The 16433-nt window shown below is 37.7% G+C and overlaps 1 protein-coding gene across 1 annotated transcript; it reads left to right on the top strand.

Annotated features, from left to right (window-relative positions):
- Positions 1–410: 410 nt before the first annotated feature.
- LOC116882244 (cell wall protein DAN4-like) lies at positions 411–8710 on the top strand. Its single transcript, XM_032882554.1, has 3 exons — positions 411–472; positions 4409–4570; positions 7172–8710. Exons 1-3 carry the CDS (start codon positions 416–418, stop codon positions 8708–8710), a joined length of 1758 nt encoding a protein of 585 aa, XP_032738445.1. The 5' UTR covers positions 411–415.
- Positions 8711–16433: the final 7723 nt, after the last annotated feature.

The raw sequence follows: 16433 nt of genomic DNA, 5'->3' as shown, positions 1-16433 counted from the left end.
CTGTTCATGTCTTCTAAGTAAAGGAGCAATACCTTCACTTATTTCAGAGTTCTGACTTGGGCTCTTCGTAAAGTCAGAAGGGAAAGTTCTGTGAAAGATGTGATAGGAGATAGAAGGAAAGGTGGTATGGTTGCCATTTCGGCTAGGTGGGCTGTCTGGCGGAGTAATATTAAGAATGTAATCATAGAGGTGGCCTGATTTTCTTGCACCCTTAATTGCTTAATGCCCCACTTCTTCCTTTAAGGTGGATCCCACATAAAGAATAATGATTTATTATTTAGTCTAATCCACACTGGTACTTATGTCTCATAGTAGATTTAATATTAATCGACTTAATCATTTCTCACGATTGCAGGTATAAAGGGCAATGGACAGGCTGAAAAATGTTTCTGGTAGCTTGTGATACAGTTCAAAAATGGAGAGAAAACATGGGAAATACATAGTGAATATCGAACATTCTGAAAACCAGCTGGTGAGTATTAATGACACCTCTGTGATATTTCAGGTGGCTCAGAATTTTGTTTTCAATATTTGTACAATCCTAATATTTATTATAACATGGTTCTTCCTAAAAAGGGATTCCTAAAAGTTTTACATGAAAACCAGTTTTTAGCTATTCTTTTTACTACTTAGACAATTAGAAAACTTGTATTTTTTCTGTATATCAATATATACATAATTGAGAAATTTAGTTCAGTATTCATTAATCTAAGATATTAGCAATTTGGGGGGTAAAATTTAATATCCTGTTCAAATAATTCTGTACAGTTATTGTAATTCAAGCACAAGCCAATAAAATTTCAATTTGATAGCATTTAACAAGTTGTGTTTCCTTTTTTTTTTTTTTTAAAGATTTTATTTATCCATTTGAGAGAGAGTGAGAGAGAGCATGAGAGGGGAGGAAGGTCAGAGGGAGAAGCAGACTCCCTGTGGAGCTGGGAGCCTGGTGAGGGACTCAACCCTGGGACTCCGGGATCATGACCTGAACCGAAGGTAGTCACTTAACCAACTGAGCCACCCAGGCATCCAACAACTTACGTTTTTTAAAATGTATGTATGGATTATGTGTTAACTGCCTAGATTTTTAGTGTAATGTGTAGATTTGCCATAGCTCAAAGATTTCTACATCTACATATCTTTTTTTTAATATTTCATTTATTTATTTGAGATAGAGAGGGTGCACATGCATGGGCGGAGGTGGGAGGATCAGAGGGAGAGGGAGGACAGACTCCACATTATGCAGGGAGCCTGATGTGGGACTGGGACTCTATCCCAGTAACCTGGGATCTTAACCTGAGCCGAAGGCAAAAGCTAAACCACTGAGCCACCCAGGTCCCCAGATTTCTATATATCTTTGAAGGTGAGAAGGTAATCCTGTGAGTGAAGTCTAGGCCTGGGCAGCAAACTAGCAAATCCTTCAGATTGGCCTCTTTAATTTTTTTTTTTTTTTAAGATTTTGTTTGTTTATTTATTTGTCAAAGAGAGAGAGAGAACACAAGCAGGCAGAGTAGGCAGGTAGAGGCAGAGAGAGAAGCAGGCTCCCCACCAAGCAAGGAGCCCGATGTGGGACTCGATCCCAGGACCCTGGGATCATGACCCGAGCCGAAGGCAGAGGCTTAACCAACTGAGCCACCCAGGCGTCCCGTCTCTTTAATTTTTTTATGAATTTCTGTTTTTGGTAAAGAATTGTATTCAGTGAAATATTTAGAATTTAATCATATAGTTATTTGACTATTGTTCATATTTTTAGAAGAAACAATTCAGTGCTGTGCATTTATGGTTGTCTTTTATGTAACTGCATGCCTAATTAAAGACCTTGATATTGGGAACAGCCATGGAAATGTGCTGAGATCAGTACAGATTTGAATGGAAAATTACATTTTCTTGAGGGAAAAATATTTTTGTCCCTATGCCCTAACAAGGAAATTACAAGGCAGAGAAATTGTTCTCTTGATTCTAGATCAGTACTCCCTTCCCCTGAAGATGTTCTTCATGGACCTTCTAGCCTTGTGAGTCTTTCACTGTGTCTTTGTAGTGTCAAGAAACTCAGTTAAAAAGGTCCTATGTTTTTATCTGGAAGCCTGATCATTTCAGTTTTACATTTAGGTTTATGGTCCATTTAAAATTCATTTTTATATGTGGCAGGAAGTAGGGTTAAACATTGTTTTTCAATATGGAGATTTTTTGCTATGCAGATGTAAAGGTCATCTTGTCTCTACTGAACATGAAGCTTTTTTTGTAAATCAAAAGACTATGTATGTGTAGGTCTGTCTTAGGACTCTTATCTGTTCCATTGTTCTATTTGCTCTTGTACCACTACTACACTGTCTTGATTACTCTAGCTTTATAATAAATCTTGAAATTTGGTAGTACTTAAACATTGCTCTTCAAGTTATCTTTGCTATTCAAGATCCTTTGCATCTCTATAGAAATTTTTAGAATCAGCTTGTTGATCTTCATTAAAATACTTCTGCAGGTTTGAGTGGGAGATCATTGAATCAGCATTTAATTTATGAAAATTTATATCATAATACCAAAATTCTTCAAATCCATGGACATGGCTTGCTTTTTCTTTTATACTGGTCTTCTTTAATTTTTATTAACAATGATTTGAGGTTTTAATGTAGAGATTAAGTACTTTTATGTTTAGATTTATTTCTAGATGCTTTTTGTATTGTTTTAAATGGCATATTAAGTTCAATTTCAAATGTTTTCTTGCTATTTTATAGAAATCCAATTGATTTTTGTATTCTTACCTTGCATCCAGTGACCTCATTAATTCATTATATTTCTTTGTAGATTCTTTCAGATTTTCTGTAAACTCAGTTATATCATTATCCTTTTTTCAAATTTTAAAACATGTTGTTTTCTTAACCTAATGCACTAAGACCTCCAGTGTAATATTGAATGGAAGTGATAAAAGTGAGTATCATGCATTTTTTCCCAAATTAAGGGGGAAAGCGTGAAGTATTTCATCATTAATTATAACATTAGCTTTAAATTTCATGGAGCTATTCTTTATCAGATTATGGAGGATCCGTCTATTACTAGTTTGCTGAGAAATTTTATCGTAAGTGGCTGTGAAATTTTTATATTTTTATATATTTTTGGATTTAATTTACTACTATTTTGTTTAGAGAATATTTGTACCTACATTTTTGAGAGACTGACCTTCAAAGGATTCACGGTCAATCCTTTAGGTTTCTATGCCAGAAAGCCTCAATATCTGACAACTGTCCTAAGGGGGGAAACCAGTCTTGTGTTTATAGTTAAGTCTCCTTCTTCTAGAATGATTTTCTCTTTTGTTCACTATGATACTGCTATAGATTTTATTCTGCCTTTCTGTCCCAGGCCCCTAGCCTCTGGAGCTATCCCAGAACATTAAAAACGCCTTGCTTTGGGGCTCCTTTATTTTCAAATACGTTATGTCAGCCTCACATGAATACCAAAAATTATGTTGACCTCTTTTGGTAGTCAGAACCTCAGGCTCATACTCAGAATCCACAAATGCCCCCAGACAAGAAGATGGTCTATGATGTTAGATCACTTTGGAAAAGCTCCTTCCTTTTTAAAATTTTATTTTATTTTTTATCTATTTTTTAATTTTAGATAATCTAATTTCAGTTTTTTCAAAGCTCTCCCTTTGTTTTGTTTTGTTGTTTAATTGCAGTGGAAGAAGTGGCTTTTTGCAGTTTACTAAATCCAGAGTCTCACTTCACCTTTGTAGATACTGGTTTTCTCAAAAGAGTTGTTTTAATAAGCCTTAAGTTCTCTATCACCACTCCAATTTGTCCCCCTTCATTTTTCCCTTCCTTCTCCTAATGTCCTCCATGCTATTCATTATGTTCCACAAATAAGTGAAACCGTATGATAATTGACTTTCTCTGCTCAGCTTATTTCACTCAGCATAATATCCTCCGGTCCCAGGTCCCATCCATGTTGATGCAAAAGTTGGGTATTCATCTTTTCTGATGGCTGAGTAATATTCCATTGTGTATATGGACCACATCTTATAACATAACTTAAAAAAAAAAGAAGCCGTAAGGTCTCTAGAATTTTAATAGTGGGACTTTTAAAAATATGATCTCCCTATACTAACTTGCAATGTAATGATATTTAACAAATGTATTAAATATGATGAGAATAAAAGATAATGCCTGTTCCTGGATTTTGCTTCAATAATTTTGTAAAATAATTAAATATAACTTAGGATGACATAACTAGATTTCCATGTTTTGAGAATAATATAATGAATATATTCTTTTGTTCTTTAATCAGGTTTCAAATGATCTTATTTGGTCAAATATGTCATAATATTCAACAGTCTGATTTATATTTGTCAGAGTATTTTGCCTTAGGCATCAAATACAATAGCTTCTTTTTTTTCTCCATTCTTTTCTATGCACAGTCATTCAACCCAAGAAACCATGAAGCTCACAGTTCGTCATGTCAGTTTCCAACATCAGCTGATGTAACTGGCGATGTTGGTACTGATTTAACTGGTGTCTGCACGAACACAGGGACCCTTGGACACTCAGAATCTCCAAACAGAGAATTCCAACGTTGTCAGGTAATGTTTGGGGCAACACTGTTTCTCCAGGTTATGATGTAATCAACATGGAAATACTCTTGATCTAATAATATTTTGGAGGAAAAGCATCCAATCATTAATATTATCACCATTCTTCTGGAAATCTACAACATTCTTTGAACATGTAAAGTCACTGAGAGGGAATGCAAAAGAGATGGATTTATGGAGGTCTTCATTTAAAGAGCTAATGATCTTGATGGAATAAAAGAATATATACAGAGTTTAAAGAAAATATATGAGACTCAAAGGAAGGAAATAAAGCAAAGTTATGGGCTCCCTTATTTGGAAGGCTGAGTAGATGATGTCAACAACTGCACTGACAGTGAGACATTTTAACCCTTGCTCCGTGGAAGATGAAGTCATGTGTTAAGGCTCTGAGGACCTAGTCTGTGGGTCTCACTCTTCCTTCCCTTCCTGCCTCTGAGCCTAACTGCGGGCCTTCTCTTAGCCTTCTGGTTTTGACCGCATGTGTTTTCAACCTTGACTCAGAAACCAGTTAGCACCACTTCTGGTTTGTTTCCCAAAGCGGATTTCCTATATTCCTGATTCTGTTTGTTATTCTTTTTTTCATATTGAGGTCTGATCTTTTCTCATAAGGCAAAACTTAGTTTTGATGATGGCTGATGATGCTTGTCAGTTTGGTTCAGTGCTTCTTGCTCTGGACTACACCCTGATCAATTAATTAATTAATTAGATTAATCCTACTGTAGAGACAGTTTGAAGAAACTGTGGTAAATTATGAGAAGATAAACTCCTTATGTCAAAAGACATTGTGGAAGAATGCTTTTTATATATAAGAATTATTTAGAGAATGTGTCTCTGATGATTCCAGAAGCTGAAAGTTACTTTAGATACATTTACTTAGTTATCGATGGGCAACCAGTGGTCCAGGAAGTTTTTAATGTTTGTAACATACCTAGTTAGTGGCAATAATAGCTCCTGGAACACAGGTCTGAAGTCTGTTTTAGATTAGTTTCTATTAATCTTACTCCTCTTTTTGAAGATTTAAACAAAAGATAATGGTAATTGCCTTTTCAATCTAAGAAATGAGTATAGGCCTTCCTCTCCTTCACCTTTGACTTCTTTCTAAGGCCTAGAGAACATGAGGCAAGAGATACCGTTTATCTTTGCACTCTCTTATTTGGTGCCCTGAATTCCCTCAGCCTTGGTACTCAGTGCCTTTGCACTGCTCCTGATTGCCTGTGAGCATCACTTACAACACCCAAACTGGGGTTTATTGTCTGAAACAGAGTCTCATATTTTGGGACATTTAAGAGCTACTCTGCATGTTGTAAAGACTTCTACTCTGTGTTTCCTTTAGTGATCTTTTTTCAGTCAAGGGATTAGGGATAATAATGAGCTAATTAGAGAAACCAAATGTTTCTTTGCATACTTAGTAAGTGCTAGGAAAATGTTACCCATACAGTTTCATTATTTACCATTTATAACAACCCTATGAAATAGATGATGTTATCCATGTGAGAGCGTCAAGGCTTTGCATAATGCTAATTTCCAAATGCCACCATCTATCCAGTGAAAGGTAGAGTTAAAATTTAAACCTGAATCTGTTAGACTCCAGTACCTATGCTTGTAATTAGTACAGTGTATTGCCTTCTGCAAAAGATATTTTGAGGTTATTTTTTATTATAGAGGATATTTCTTATTCAAATTTTCTCAACAACACATTGAAGTAGATATTATTATCATCAATTTTGATATAAGTCAAGCTGATAATTAGACAAATTAAGAAGCTTGCTCAGGATATTAGAGGTGTGGGATTTAAATTCAAGGCTCTCTGATCTCAAGACTTACATGTTTTAATACTATGCAGTATTTCCTCTACAATAACAAATCATGTATGCATGATACTTCAGAATTTACGAAAGTAAATTTACTGATACTAATTCCTTATTCTTATTATATAAATTTTTATAGATGAAAGACTAGGAATGCAGAAACATCTTATCAAGTGAAAATAGCTGGTGGTAGCAGAAAATGGATTTTGTAAATATTTTTAGCCCTGAATTTCATGCTGCTAAATACTAACTGGTATGAAAAGTTAGCCAGAAAATTTGATAAGGCTTTAATTAATGCTGTTAAAGTAGAAGGCTCCAATGCAGACAAATTTATGAAAGACCCAAAGTGGAAGAAAATTTAATCAGATCTTTGGAGTCCCTGAAATCAGTCTACAGCAGGCATCCACATATGTATAGATAGTTCTTTTGACAGTGGAAAGAATAAGGAATTTCCAAGAAGACATTTAATATTTTTCTTAGTTTGAAATGCAGCCATATGAAAAGAAAGCAGGAAAGGTTTGTTTCTTTGTTCCTATATTAAATACAGTATAAGGACAGAGAAAGTTTCTTTGTTCCTATATTAAATACAGTATAAGGACAAAGTCTTTCCTAAATAAAAACTGAAATTTAAGTCACTATTTCTTACTGATACTATTAAGATAGTTTCTTATGTTATACATCCTTTAAATGAAGTGATTTATATATAAAAAGGATTATTGAAGGCATTAGTTTTGCTAGAAACATTTGGTTTCATTTGTAGTAATCTTATGTAAGTCCTTTCCAGGTAACATGGAATTTCTTCAGTGACTGGTCTCTTTGGGGAATCTTCCTGGCTTGTCTCTTAGCCTGTGCACTGACAACAACCATCGGAGTACTCATAGAATGTCTGGTGTATAATAGGAAAAATAATAATGCATCCATTATTCAGCTCCCTCAAAACGATGGGACGAGCTCATCTACTAGTTGTGAAACTATAGTACCTATTACTGTAATGGATTCAACCACAACATCTGATTCAACTACCATCACTATGACCACTGCTAGCACTTCAACAGAACCAACTAATGCTATCACTACAACTTCTACCACTTCTATGGAACATAAAACAATGGCAGGAGCAAACACTTCAACGAAACCAAATACCACAGTGACTCCCAGCAATTCCACTAAGGAGAAAACCACAAGAGCCACTAGTACTGCTTCTACTGAACCTACAACCACAGCTACAGTCACCAATTCACTTGAACTCCCTACCACAAAGATTGCCAGCACAGCCACTGAAGCTATAACTACCTTGGGCACCATTGCTGCCTCTACAGAACCCACAACCATCATAGCCACCAGTACTCTCTCTATTAAGTTGACAGCTACCACAGCAGCCACCATATCATCTGAACTCACTACCACAAAAACTTCCAGCACTAACACTAAGGTTAGTACAACTGCAGCTGCCATTACAACATCTACCAATCCTACAACTACCATGGCCACCACCATGACTTTTGCAGAACCTACAACCTCCAAGGCTACTTCTACAACTTTTACTGAAACTACAACCACCACAGCTAACACAGCTTCTACTAAACCTACAACCACCACAGCCACCACTACTGAACCTATATCCACCACAGCTGTCATCACATCATCAGTACCAACTCTCACAACAGTTGCTGGCATGACCCCTGAGTCTGCAACCACCACAGATACCACTACAATGTCTTCCAAACTTGCAACCCCCAGGCCCACCGCTATCACCTCTACCAAATCTATAGCCACCATGGCCACCATTCCAAACTCTGCTGAACCTACAACCTCCATGGCCACCAATACCACCTCAACTGAACCGACAACAACCACTACAGCCACCACTTCATCTGAACCGACTACCACAATAACTTCCAGCACTACCACTGAGGCTACAAGCACCAAAGATATCACTGTGAGGTCTACTGAACCTACAACCACTACAGCCATGACTACAACTGCTACCAAACCTACCACCACTATGGCCACCACTGTTGTCTCTACGGAACCTACAGCTACCCTGGCAGCTACCTCAGCATCTGAACTGACCACTGCAATACCTGCCAGCAGTGCCACTGAGGCTACAACTGCCACAGACACTACTACCCCTTCTACTGAAACTACAAGCACCATGACCACCACAACTTCTACTGTACCTACAACCACCACAACCACCACTACAACCTCTACTGAATCTATAACCACCACAGCCATGACTACAACTGCTACCAAACCTACAACCACTACGGCCACCACTGTTGTCTCTATTGAACCTACAGCTACCACAGTAGCTACCTGAGCATCTGGACTGACAACCATAATAACTCCCAGCAGTACCAATGAGGCTATAAGCACCATGGACACCATTACAATGTCTACCAAACCTATAACCACCAGGGCCACCACTACAACTTCTATTGAACCTACAACCACCACAGCCACTACTATTATCTCTACTGAATTTGTCACCACAACAACAGTCACCACAGCATCTGAACCAACCACCACAATAACTGCCAGCACTACCACTGAGACTACAACCACCATGGACACCGCTGTAACTTCTACTGAACCTATAACCACCATGGCCACCATTCCAACCTCTACTGAATCTAATACAACCATGACCACTACTACAACCTCTGCTGAATGTACAATACCATAGTCACCACTACAACTTCTACTGAACCTACTACCACCATGGCCACTACTATAACTTCTGCCGAACTTACAATCACCAGAGCCACCACTACAACCTCTAATAAACCTACAACCACTTTAGCCACCACTATGTCTACTGCTGAGACCACAACCAGCAGGGCCACTGTAACTTCTACCGAGCCTACAATCACCATGGCCACCAGTACAACCTCTAATGAACCTACATCCACCATAGCTGCCACTATTGGTTCCACCAAACTTACCACCATAGCAATAGCCAGCGTAGCATCTGAATAGACTACTGCAGTAACTGCCAGCACTACCACTGAGGCTACAACCACTGCAGACACCAGTATATCTTCTTTGAACCAAACACCACTATAACTTCTACCGAATATACAACTACCACACCACCACTACAACTTCTAATGACCCTGCAACTACCATAGCCACCAATACTGCCTCTACGAAATCTACAACCACCACTCCAGTCATTACATCATCTGAACCTACTACCACAACCACTGCCAGCACTACCGCTGCTGAGGCTATGACCATCATGGCCACCACTTAAACTTCTACTGAACCTGTAACCACCACGGCCATCATTATGACTTCTGATGAACCAGCAACCACCACAGACACAAACATTGTCTCTACTGAACCTGGAACTCCCACAGCAGCTACCACCACAGCATCCGAACAGACAACCAGAACTACTGCTAGTGCTGCCCTTGAGGCTACAACCACCATGGCCACCACAACAATCTCTCCTGAACCTACAATAACCATGGCCACCACTAGTGCTTCTATGAGACCTATAACCACCAGAACTACCACTTCATCTTAACTAACACAACAACTGCCAGTACTACCACTGAAGCTGCAGCCACCACAGCCACCACTGCTACTTCTCCTGAACCTAGAACAACCATAGCAGCCACCATTTCATCTTAACCAACTACTGTGGCACCTGCCAGCATGACCACTGGTGTAATTACAACAGGTTCCAATGAACCTATAACCACTACACTCACCATTACAATTTATACCAGTCTCCTGAACCTACAGCCACTGGAATTGCCACCACTTCAACTGAACTGCTACTACGATGATGAGGAGTACTACCATGGAGGCTGCAACCACCACAGCCAGTACTGCTGCTTCCGCTGAACACACCACCGCAACAGCCACTACTGTCACTGAACCTACTGCCACAATGACTGCCAGTACTGCCACTGAGGCTAGAACCACAGTGGCCATCACTATTGCTCTTACTGAAGCTTTAACCACCACAGCAGTCACCACTTCATCTTATACCACCAGCACAACTGTGAGCACCTTTTATTCATCTGAACCTACCCCCGGAATTCCAAGCATCGTCTTTCAGCTGATTGCATTACCACACTTGCTGTTATCATTTCTGTTGCACCCACAGTCATTTCTACCAGGGTCTTAGTAACTGAATCTGTGACTGCTCTCACTTTTGCTGAATATTCTGTTAGATTGCAATACCAGTTCAGCTCTTTCTAATCTATATTGGCAATCCCTCCCACCATTGCTGAAGGTACAACTACATAAATCATCTAAAAACTTAGTCATATCTGACTTGCTCCCATTTCAAATAAACCTATAATCACCATCAGTTTAACAGGATCTCTAGACACTACTCTCTGCTCCTCAATTGAATTTGCATTATTTGCCATAGCTACCTCTGCTTCAGTGACTGAATCTAGTCTGTTTTCTGACTCAACTAAAACATCATCTTCAGCTCCACTGCCACCAAGTATAAATATCATAAAACACATGCTAGCAACTCAACAGACTTTCCAGTCACACCATAATGACTTGACTTTAGTTGAATGTATAATCTCTATAATTGATATTACCTGTTAATGGAAAGTGCAACCATGAATTTTAAGTCATCTACTTTCACGATACGGTTAGCCCATCCCCCACCCTTTCAAATAAGTCCTTAGCCACAATAATAGCATTACATTCATAAAACATGCCAGTACCACAGCTTCTAATGAAATTTCCTGATAGAGAGCCCTGCAACAGTCCGTCCTACAGTCCAATACCATCTCTGTGCACCACCATTTCTACAGTCTCCCTTCCTACTGTATGTACTAATACAACAGACAACTTCACTGAACCCTTCAGTGCCCCATCACCTGAATCTATAAGCACTATAATTTCTGTGGACATGTGATTCAAAGCCATCCATTACTTACTCCTCCAAACCAGTGCTGCCTGTGTTGGTAGGAAATCAGTAAGTCACACCATCACTCCCGCTTGACAAAAACAATTCATAATGACCTCTTCCATTGCAACTGTAGTTAGGTGCCTGCAAATTAAATCCTAACATCCACTATCATCCCTCCAGCCTCAGAACCTATATCTATTATTAGTGACATGAGTGATTCCATGGCCAATAGCCACCAATGTATAACACTGCCAAAATAAGCATTTCTCAAACCAGATTTACTTAATGACTTGTTCAACTATCATAACGATCATGAATTTTACCCCTAAAACAAAATTTAGATTTAATATTACCATTTATTAGATCTGGCCATTTAATGTAGAGAGTCTCTATTTTATTGAGTTCTTAGTACACTTTTCAAGAAAATTCATGTTGGAAACCTGCTATGATTAAATAAAAAGTTACCAAGTGTGAATACAGTCTTTTATTATTGCAAACTTTTAGTCCTCAATACACAAATTCCATATGTAATAGAGAAAGGACATCTATATGGCAAAGGTATATTAAATACATTTGTGTATCACCACATTTTAGATTGCATAAAATTATTTTCATTTCATTTTCTCTTCAAATCATTTTGATATTTAAGTAACATTTATAAAGATGTTATTACTATTTTCAATTAAAAATTTGTTTTCTACTCCTTTTTGAAGTAATCTTGTAAAGGCACCCAATAAACTACTTGGAGTAAACATTTACTTGTGTCTGCTATCTGCTGAAATGCTGGAGAACATTCGTAAAAAGAAAATAGCAATGCAGATTGTAATAAACTTACAAATTTGGATTCTGTTATTTAGAATTCTTGGAAATTGACAGGCTTAAATCAATGTTGATGGTACTTGCAGAGAAGAAAATAACTGAAACTTAGCATAACCCATGAGACCTCAAGTAAGTTTAGCCCCTGCTTACCCTTCAAGCTTTATTGTGTGCTCATTTATATAACACCTGTTATGTCCTAGCCATGCTGTTTTTTAAACTATAAATATTTCAAGTACACAAAGAGATTGAAGAATTTTACATTGAACGTCCATATGCCCATTACACATCCTAAGCGAGAAATCATATGCCATTTGGCTCCAGATCACGGATGCAGGTGTTGAAGACCTGTTTAGGAAGTTGCAGTGACATTTTGCAACAACAGATGGTGCTATGGTGCTTTTTTGTAAACCTTTAACACATTAAAAATAATCCGAGAGTAACTTTTGCCTTTTAAGAAGTAGATTAAAAAAAAAAAAAAGAAGAAGGGACATGGTGAGGTGGCAAAATAATTAAGTCTTATTTAGGAGAAGAATTTGATGTACCTCATTTATCTCTTTAGAGAGCAGAACCAGGGTAAGCAAGTTGAAGCTATTGAGAGGAAGACTATGACTCAACATAGAGAAGAATGATGTAGCAGGTGAGTCAACCCAGAAAGGAGTATTGAACCCTGGAAAATGGATGAATTCCTGATCACTGCAAATGGCACACAGAGGCTGGAGTAAGATTTCACTTTCATTCGTTGGAGTTTGTCCTAAATGTCTAGGGTCCTTTTAACTCAAACGTGATTACATACATTTATAAAAGTAGAGTAGTAGTCACAATGAAACACAACTATTATCTCAACCAACTTTGAAATTTATAATAAGTCAAATGTTGCATGTATGACAAACTGTGATAAGACTAGAATGTGAACTCTAATAGGACAAGTGCTTGTCTGTTTCATTTATTGTTGTATAAATCCCCATTGCCCAGAAAAATGTTTTGTAGTAGTACATTCTCAATAAACATTTGCAGAATGAATAAAGCTCCCAAATATTCTACCAATAAAAACACATTTGACGTTTTTAAGTAGACTTAGAATGGAATCTAGTATAATGTGGATTAGAAAAAAATCACTGATACAGATCAGACAGTTGTGTCTTTTTTAAGAAAGATTTTAGTTACTTATTTGAAATAGAATGAAAGCGAGAGAAAACATGGAGTGGGAGGGAGGGGCAGAGGGAGAGGAAGAAGCAGTCTCTCCACTGGGCAGGGAGCCCATCGCTGGCTTGATCCCAGGACTCTGGGATCATGATCTGAGCTTAAGGCCGACACTCTGGACTAGGCCACCCAGGTGCCCCCTGTTGCTTGTTTCTATTTTGAGTAGTAATAATAATATTTTTGTTCTAAGATGTTACCTAAATAACCCTTCATTAATTTTAATTTGTTGACATGACATCTGTCATATATATTGGATATTGAATTGAGTTAAAAAGAAGAACCACCCTTATGTTTATAATCCTATAAGAGAATACGTAAGACTTTCCTTTTTTAAAACTTCTGTATTTAATGATTTTATACAAAGCACTGATAGACCAAATACTAATATGAAAGGGTTTTTGAAAATTTCTTTGGACCTTTGGTACATTTTTATAACGATTTTTTTCATACATTTAAATTAGTTGAATAAATAATTCAACTAACTGCACTATATTTTTAAATTTCTTGTCTAGTTTGTTAGTTGCTATAATTATTAAATATAATATTACTGACTACACTCTATTTTTAAACCTCCTGTCTGGTTTGTTAGTTACTGTGTCAATCAAATAATAAATATGAACGAAAATTATCCTTTTGCCTAAAAATTGCCGAAAATCAGAGAATGGACTGGACTTAGCCAATCAGTGGGCCAAAAGTGTTTTAATTGACCTCACACCATAGTGAAATTTAAGTTGAGTCGTATGGTGGATGAGAGTAAAGCTATTTGGTATAGTATTAATAGATGAATTTGAAAGAAACCACCGCGTTCTTTTGGCTAAAGAGTGAACAAATACAAAGCACTTCTTGTATGCTTTGTATTACTTGATTAACTGACAAAGTTTTCCAAATTCTTGGGGCTGAAAACCCACCAGAAGTTGAGGAGTCTTTACAGGGACTATCCTTCACTGTGAAGTATACCCAGGGATAGAATGTGTGACCATGAAGATGATTTGAAACACAGCTGTTAAGAGTCACCATTTGTATATATAACCTAAGATGCAAAAGCACCCGGGGTGTTGGGCAGAGTGACAATCCTGGATTTACCCATACACTCCTGGCATATTAAACCAAGTGTGTCCTGCTCTGTCTTCTTGAGTAATTCCTGCATAACAAGTGTCTCTGACAAAGTAGAGATCGTATGGGTTTCACAATAGCATATGTTTTTGGTATTTGGAAATTAGGTCTCACAACTCTTTAATTAATTAGGCATTCTGAAAGTGGAACATTCCAGTTATTACACAAATATCAGAAATTACTTACTCCTCTGTAGACTATCAAAATAAATTGTAGATGCAAATGAACTTGTGAAATTTTATCAACTCTGTGGTTATGGTGCTCCAGGGCCAAATTGAGGTATTGTCTCCATATCATCATCAGATAGAATATTACTAATGACATAATTCAACTGTGATAGAAGTCTAGGGTGCTACAGCTCTCCATTATTAGGGATTTAAGGGTGCAGAGTTTGTTTCAACTAGCTGCTCTGCTGTACACAGAGTATCACCCTAATCTCTGTGTCTGGGATGTTCGCTCACTGATCTGCATTCAGACAAAAGGGAAGGGAAAGGGGGAAAAAAAGGCATACCCCTTGCTCTTAAGGACACAACCCAGAAGTTGCACTCCTCTCTTCTGCTTTTGTGCCTTGGGCCAGAATTTAGTCTTAAGGTCACACCTTGCTACATGGGTAGTTGGGTAAGGTAGCCTTTATCGTTGGTAGGCATGTGCCCAGCTAAAAATTTTGAGGTTTACTTACTAGGAACATGAAAAAGATAATGGTAATTAGGGATAACTAGCAGTGTGTCAAACATGTAGCCAGTCTGGAAAAAAAGCCTAATTTTATAGTCATTTCCAGTATACTATCACGTGTTTGCTGACATTATCATCAAAGTTCAATGCTATTGAAACATTTCATTCACATTCATTCACATTTCATTCACATAGGTTTTTATAGCCTAGAGGCCTGAGAGTCATTTTTTGGCAGGCATCATGTTTAACTGCTCATTGGGACAAATCACTTCCCCCGTTTTTCTTGTTTTCCATAATGTTTTCATAGCCAGTATATTTTATTTATTTTTTAGTTTTTAAAAAATTAGTTTTTATTTTTATTTTTTAAAGATTTTATTTATTTATTTGACAGAGTGACACACAATGAGGGAGGGAACACAAGCAGGGGGAGTGGGAGAGGGAGAAACAGGCTTCCTGCTGAGCAGGGTGCCCAATGGGTGACTCCATCCCAGGACCTTGAGATCATGACCTGAGCCAAAGGCAGACACTTAATAACTGAGCCACCAAGGAGCACCTCATTGCTAGTATATTTTAGAATCTAAAATGATGATACTGTTTTAGTTGATTCAAATTAGAATTGTTAAGCTAAAAATGGTGAATACATTTATGAGAAGTCTTTGGAAAGGGTTAAACCACACACACACACACACACTGGTATGGCTTCAAGAGGGCTGAGAGATTGTTCATTAACATCTAGCATAATGCCTGGCATATGTTGAATGAATAAATACAGATTAACCACATAGTTTGAACATTTTGGGTCATTTTTCACACACAAAATATTTCTTCCTAAATGTTTCAGAGAATTCTCTTTAAAACATTTCCTGAACTAGTGGTTCTCAGAGTTTGGTACACATAAGTCATCCAAGCAGAGTACAGCACTCCCAAATTTAATTAGTCTGTTGTGAGGCCCAGGGATAAGCGTTCCCGGGATATCTTTCTATCCCTTTCCGACTCTGGGATTTGATTTATTTGCTTCTCTCTGTTTTCTGAAGGAGTTGTAAGGGCTCTTTACTGGACTGTCTGTCCTCCATCCCGAGCTGGCACAAATAAGTGGCTCCTAGCGTGAGAGACAGCAGGGAGGGTCTGACCACGATTATGAAGTTGGTTGTGTCACTTCTCTTGGGGCCTTGATTTCCTCAGTTGTAAATGGCACCGTTAGAATAGATGGTCTCCTACATGTCTGAGCAGTATCATTGGAAGATGGAGATATATTAAATTAGATCGATCTCTAACTACTCAATTAGTGTTAATGATACATCTATCCTAAAAGAAAATTACCTTTGAATTAGTTTTTGATAACTTACTGTGT

Source organism: Lontra canadensis, unplaced genomic scaffold, assembly GCF_010015895.1.
Source record: "Lontra canadensis isolate GAN:19392208 unplaced genomic scaffold, GSC_riverotter_1.0 scaffold82, whole genome shotgun sequence".
In the NCBI taxonomy this organism is placed as follows: domain Eukaryota; kingdom Metazoa; phylum Chordata; class Mammalia; order Carnivora; family Mustelidae; genus Lontra; species Lontra canadensis.
The sequence above is the reverse complement of the archived record's forward strand: the minus strand, read 5'-3'. Positions and strand labels throughout refer to the sequence as shown.

Excerpts from the sequence above, each read along its gene's own strand:
- LOC116882244 (XM_032882554.1), top strand. The coding sequence starts at position 416 with ATGGAGAGAAAACATGGGAAATACATAGTGAATATCGAACATTCTGAA. Across the intron at positions 473-4,408 it reads AACATTCTGAAAACCAGCTG|TCATTCAACCCAAGAAACCA; the intron begins GTGAGTATTAAT and ends TTCTATGCACAG. Across the intron at positions 4,571-7,171 it reads GAGAATTCCAACGTTGTCAG|GTAACATGGAATTTCTTCAG; the intron begins GTAATGTTTGGG and ends AGTCCTTTCCAG.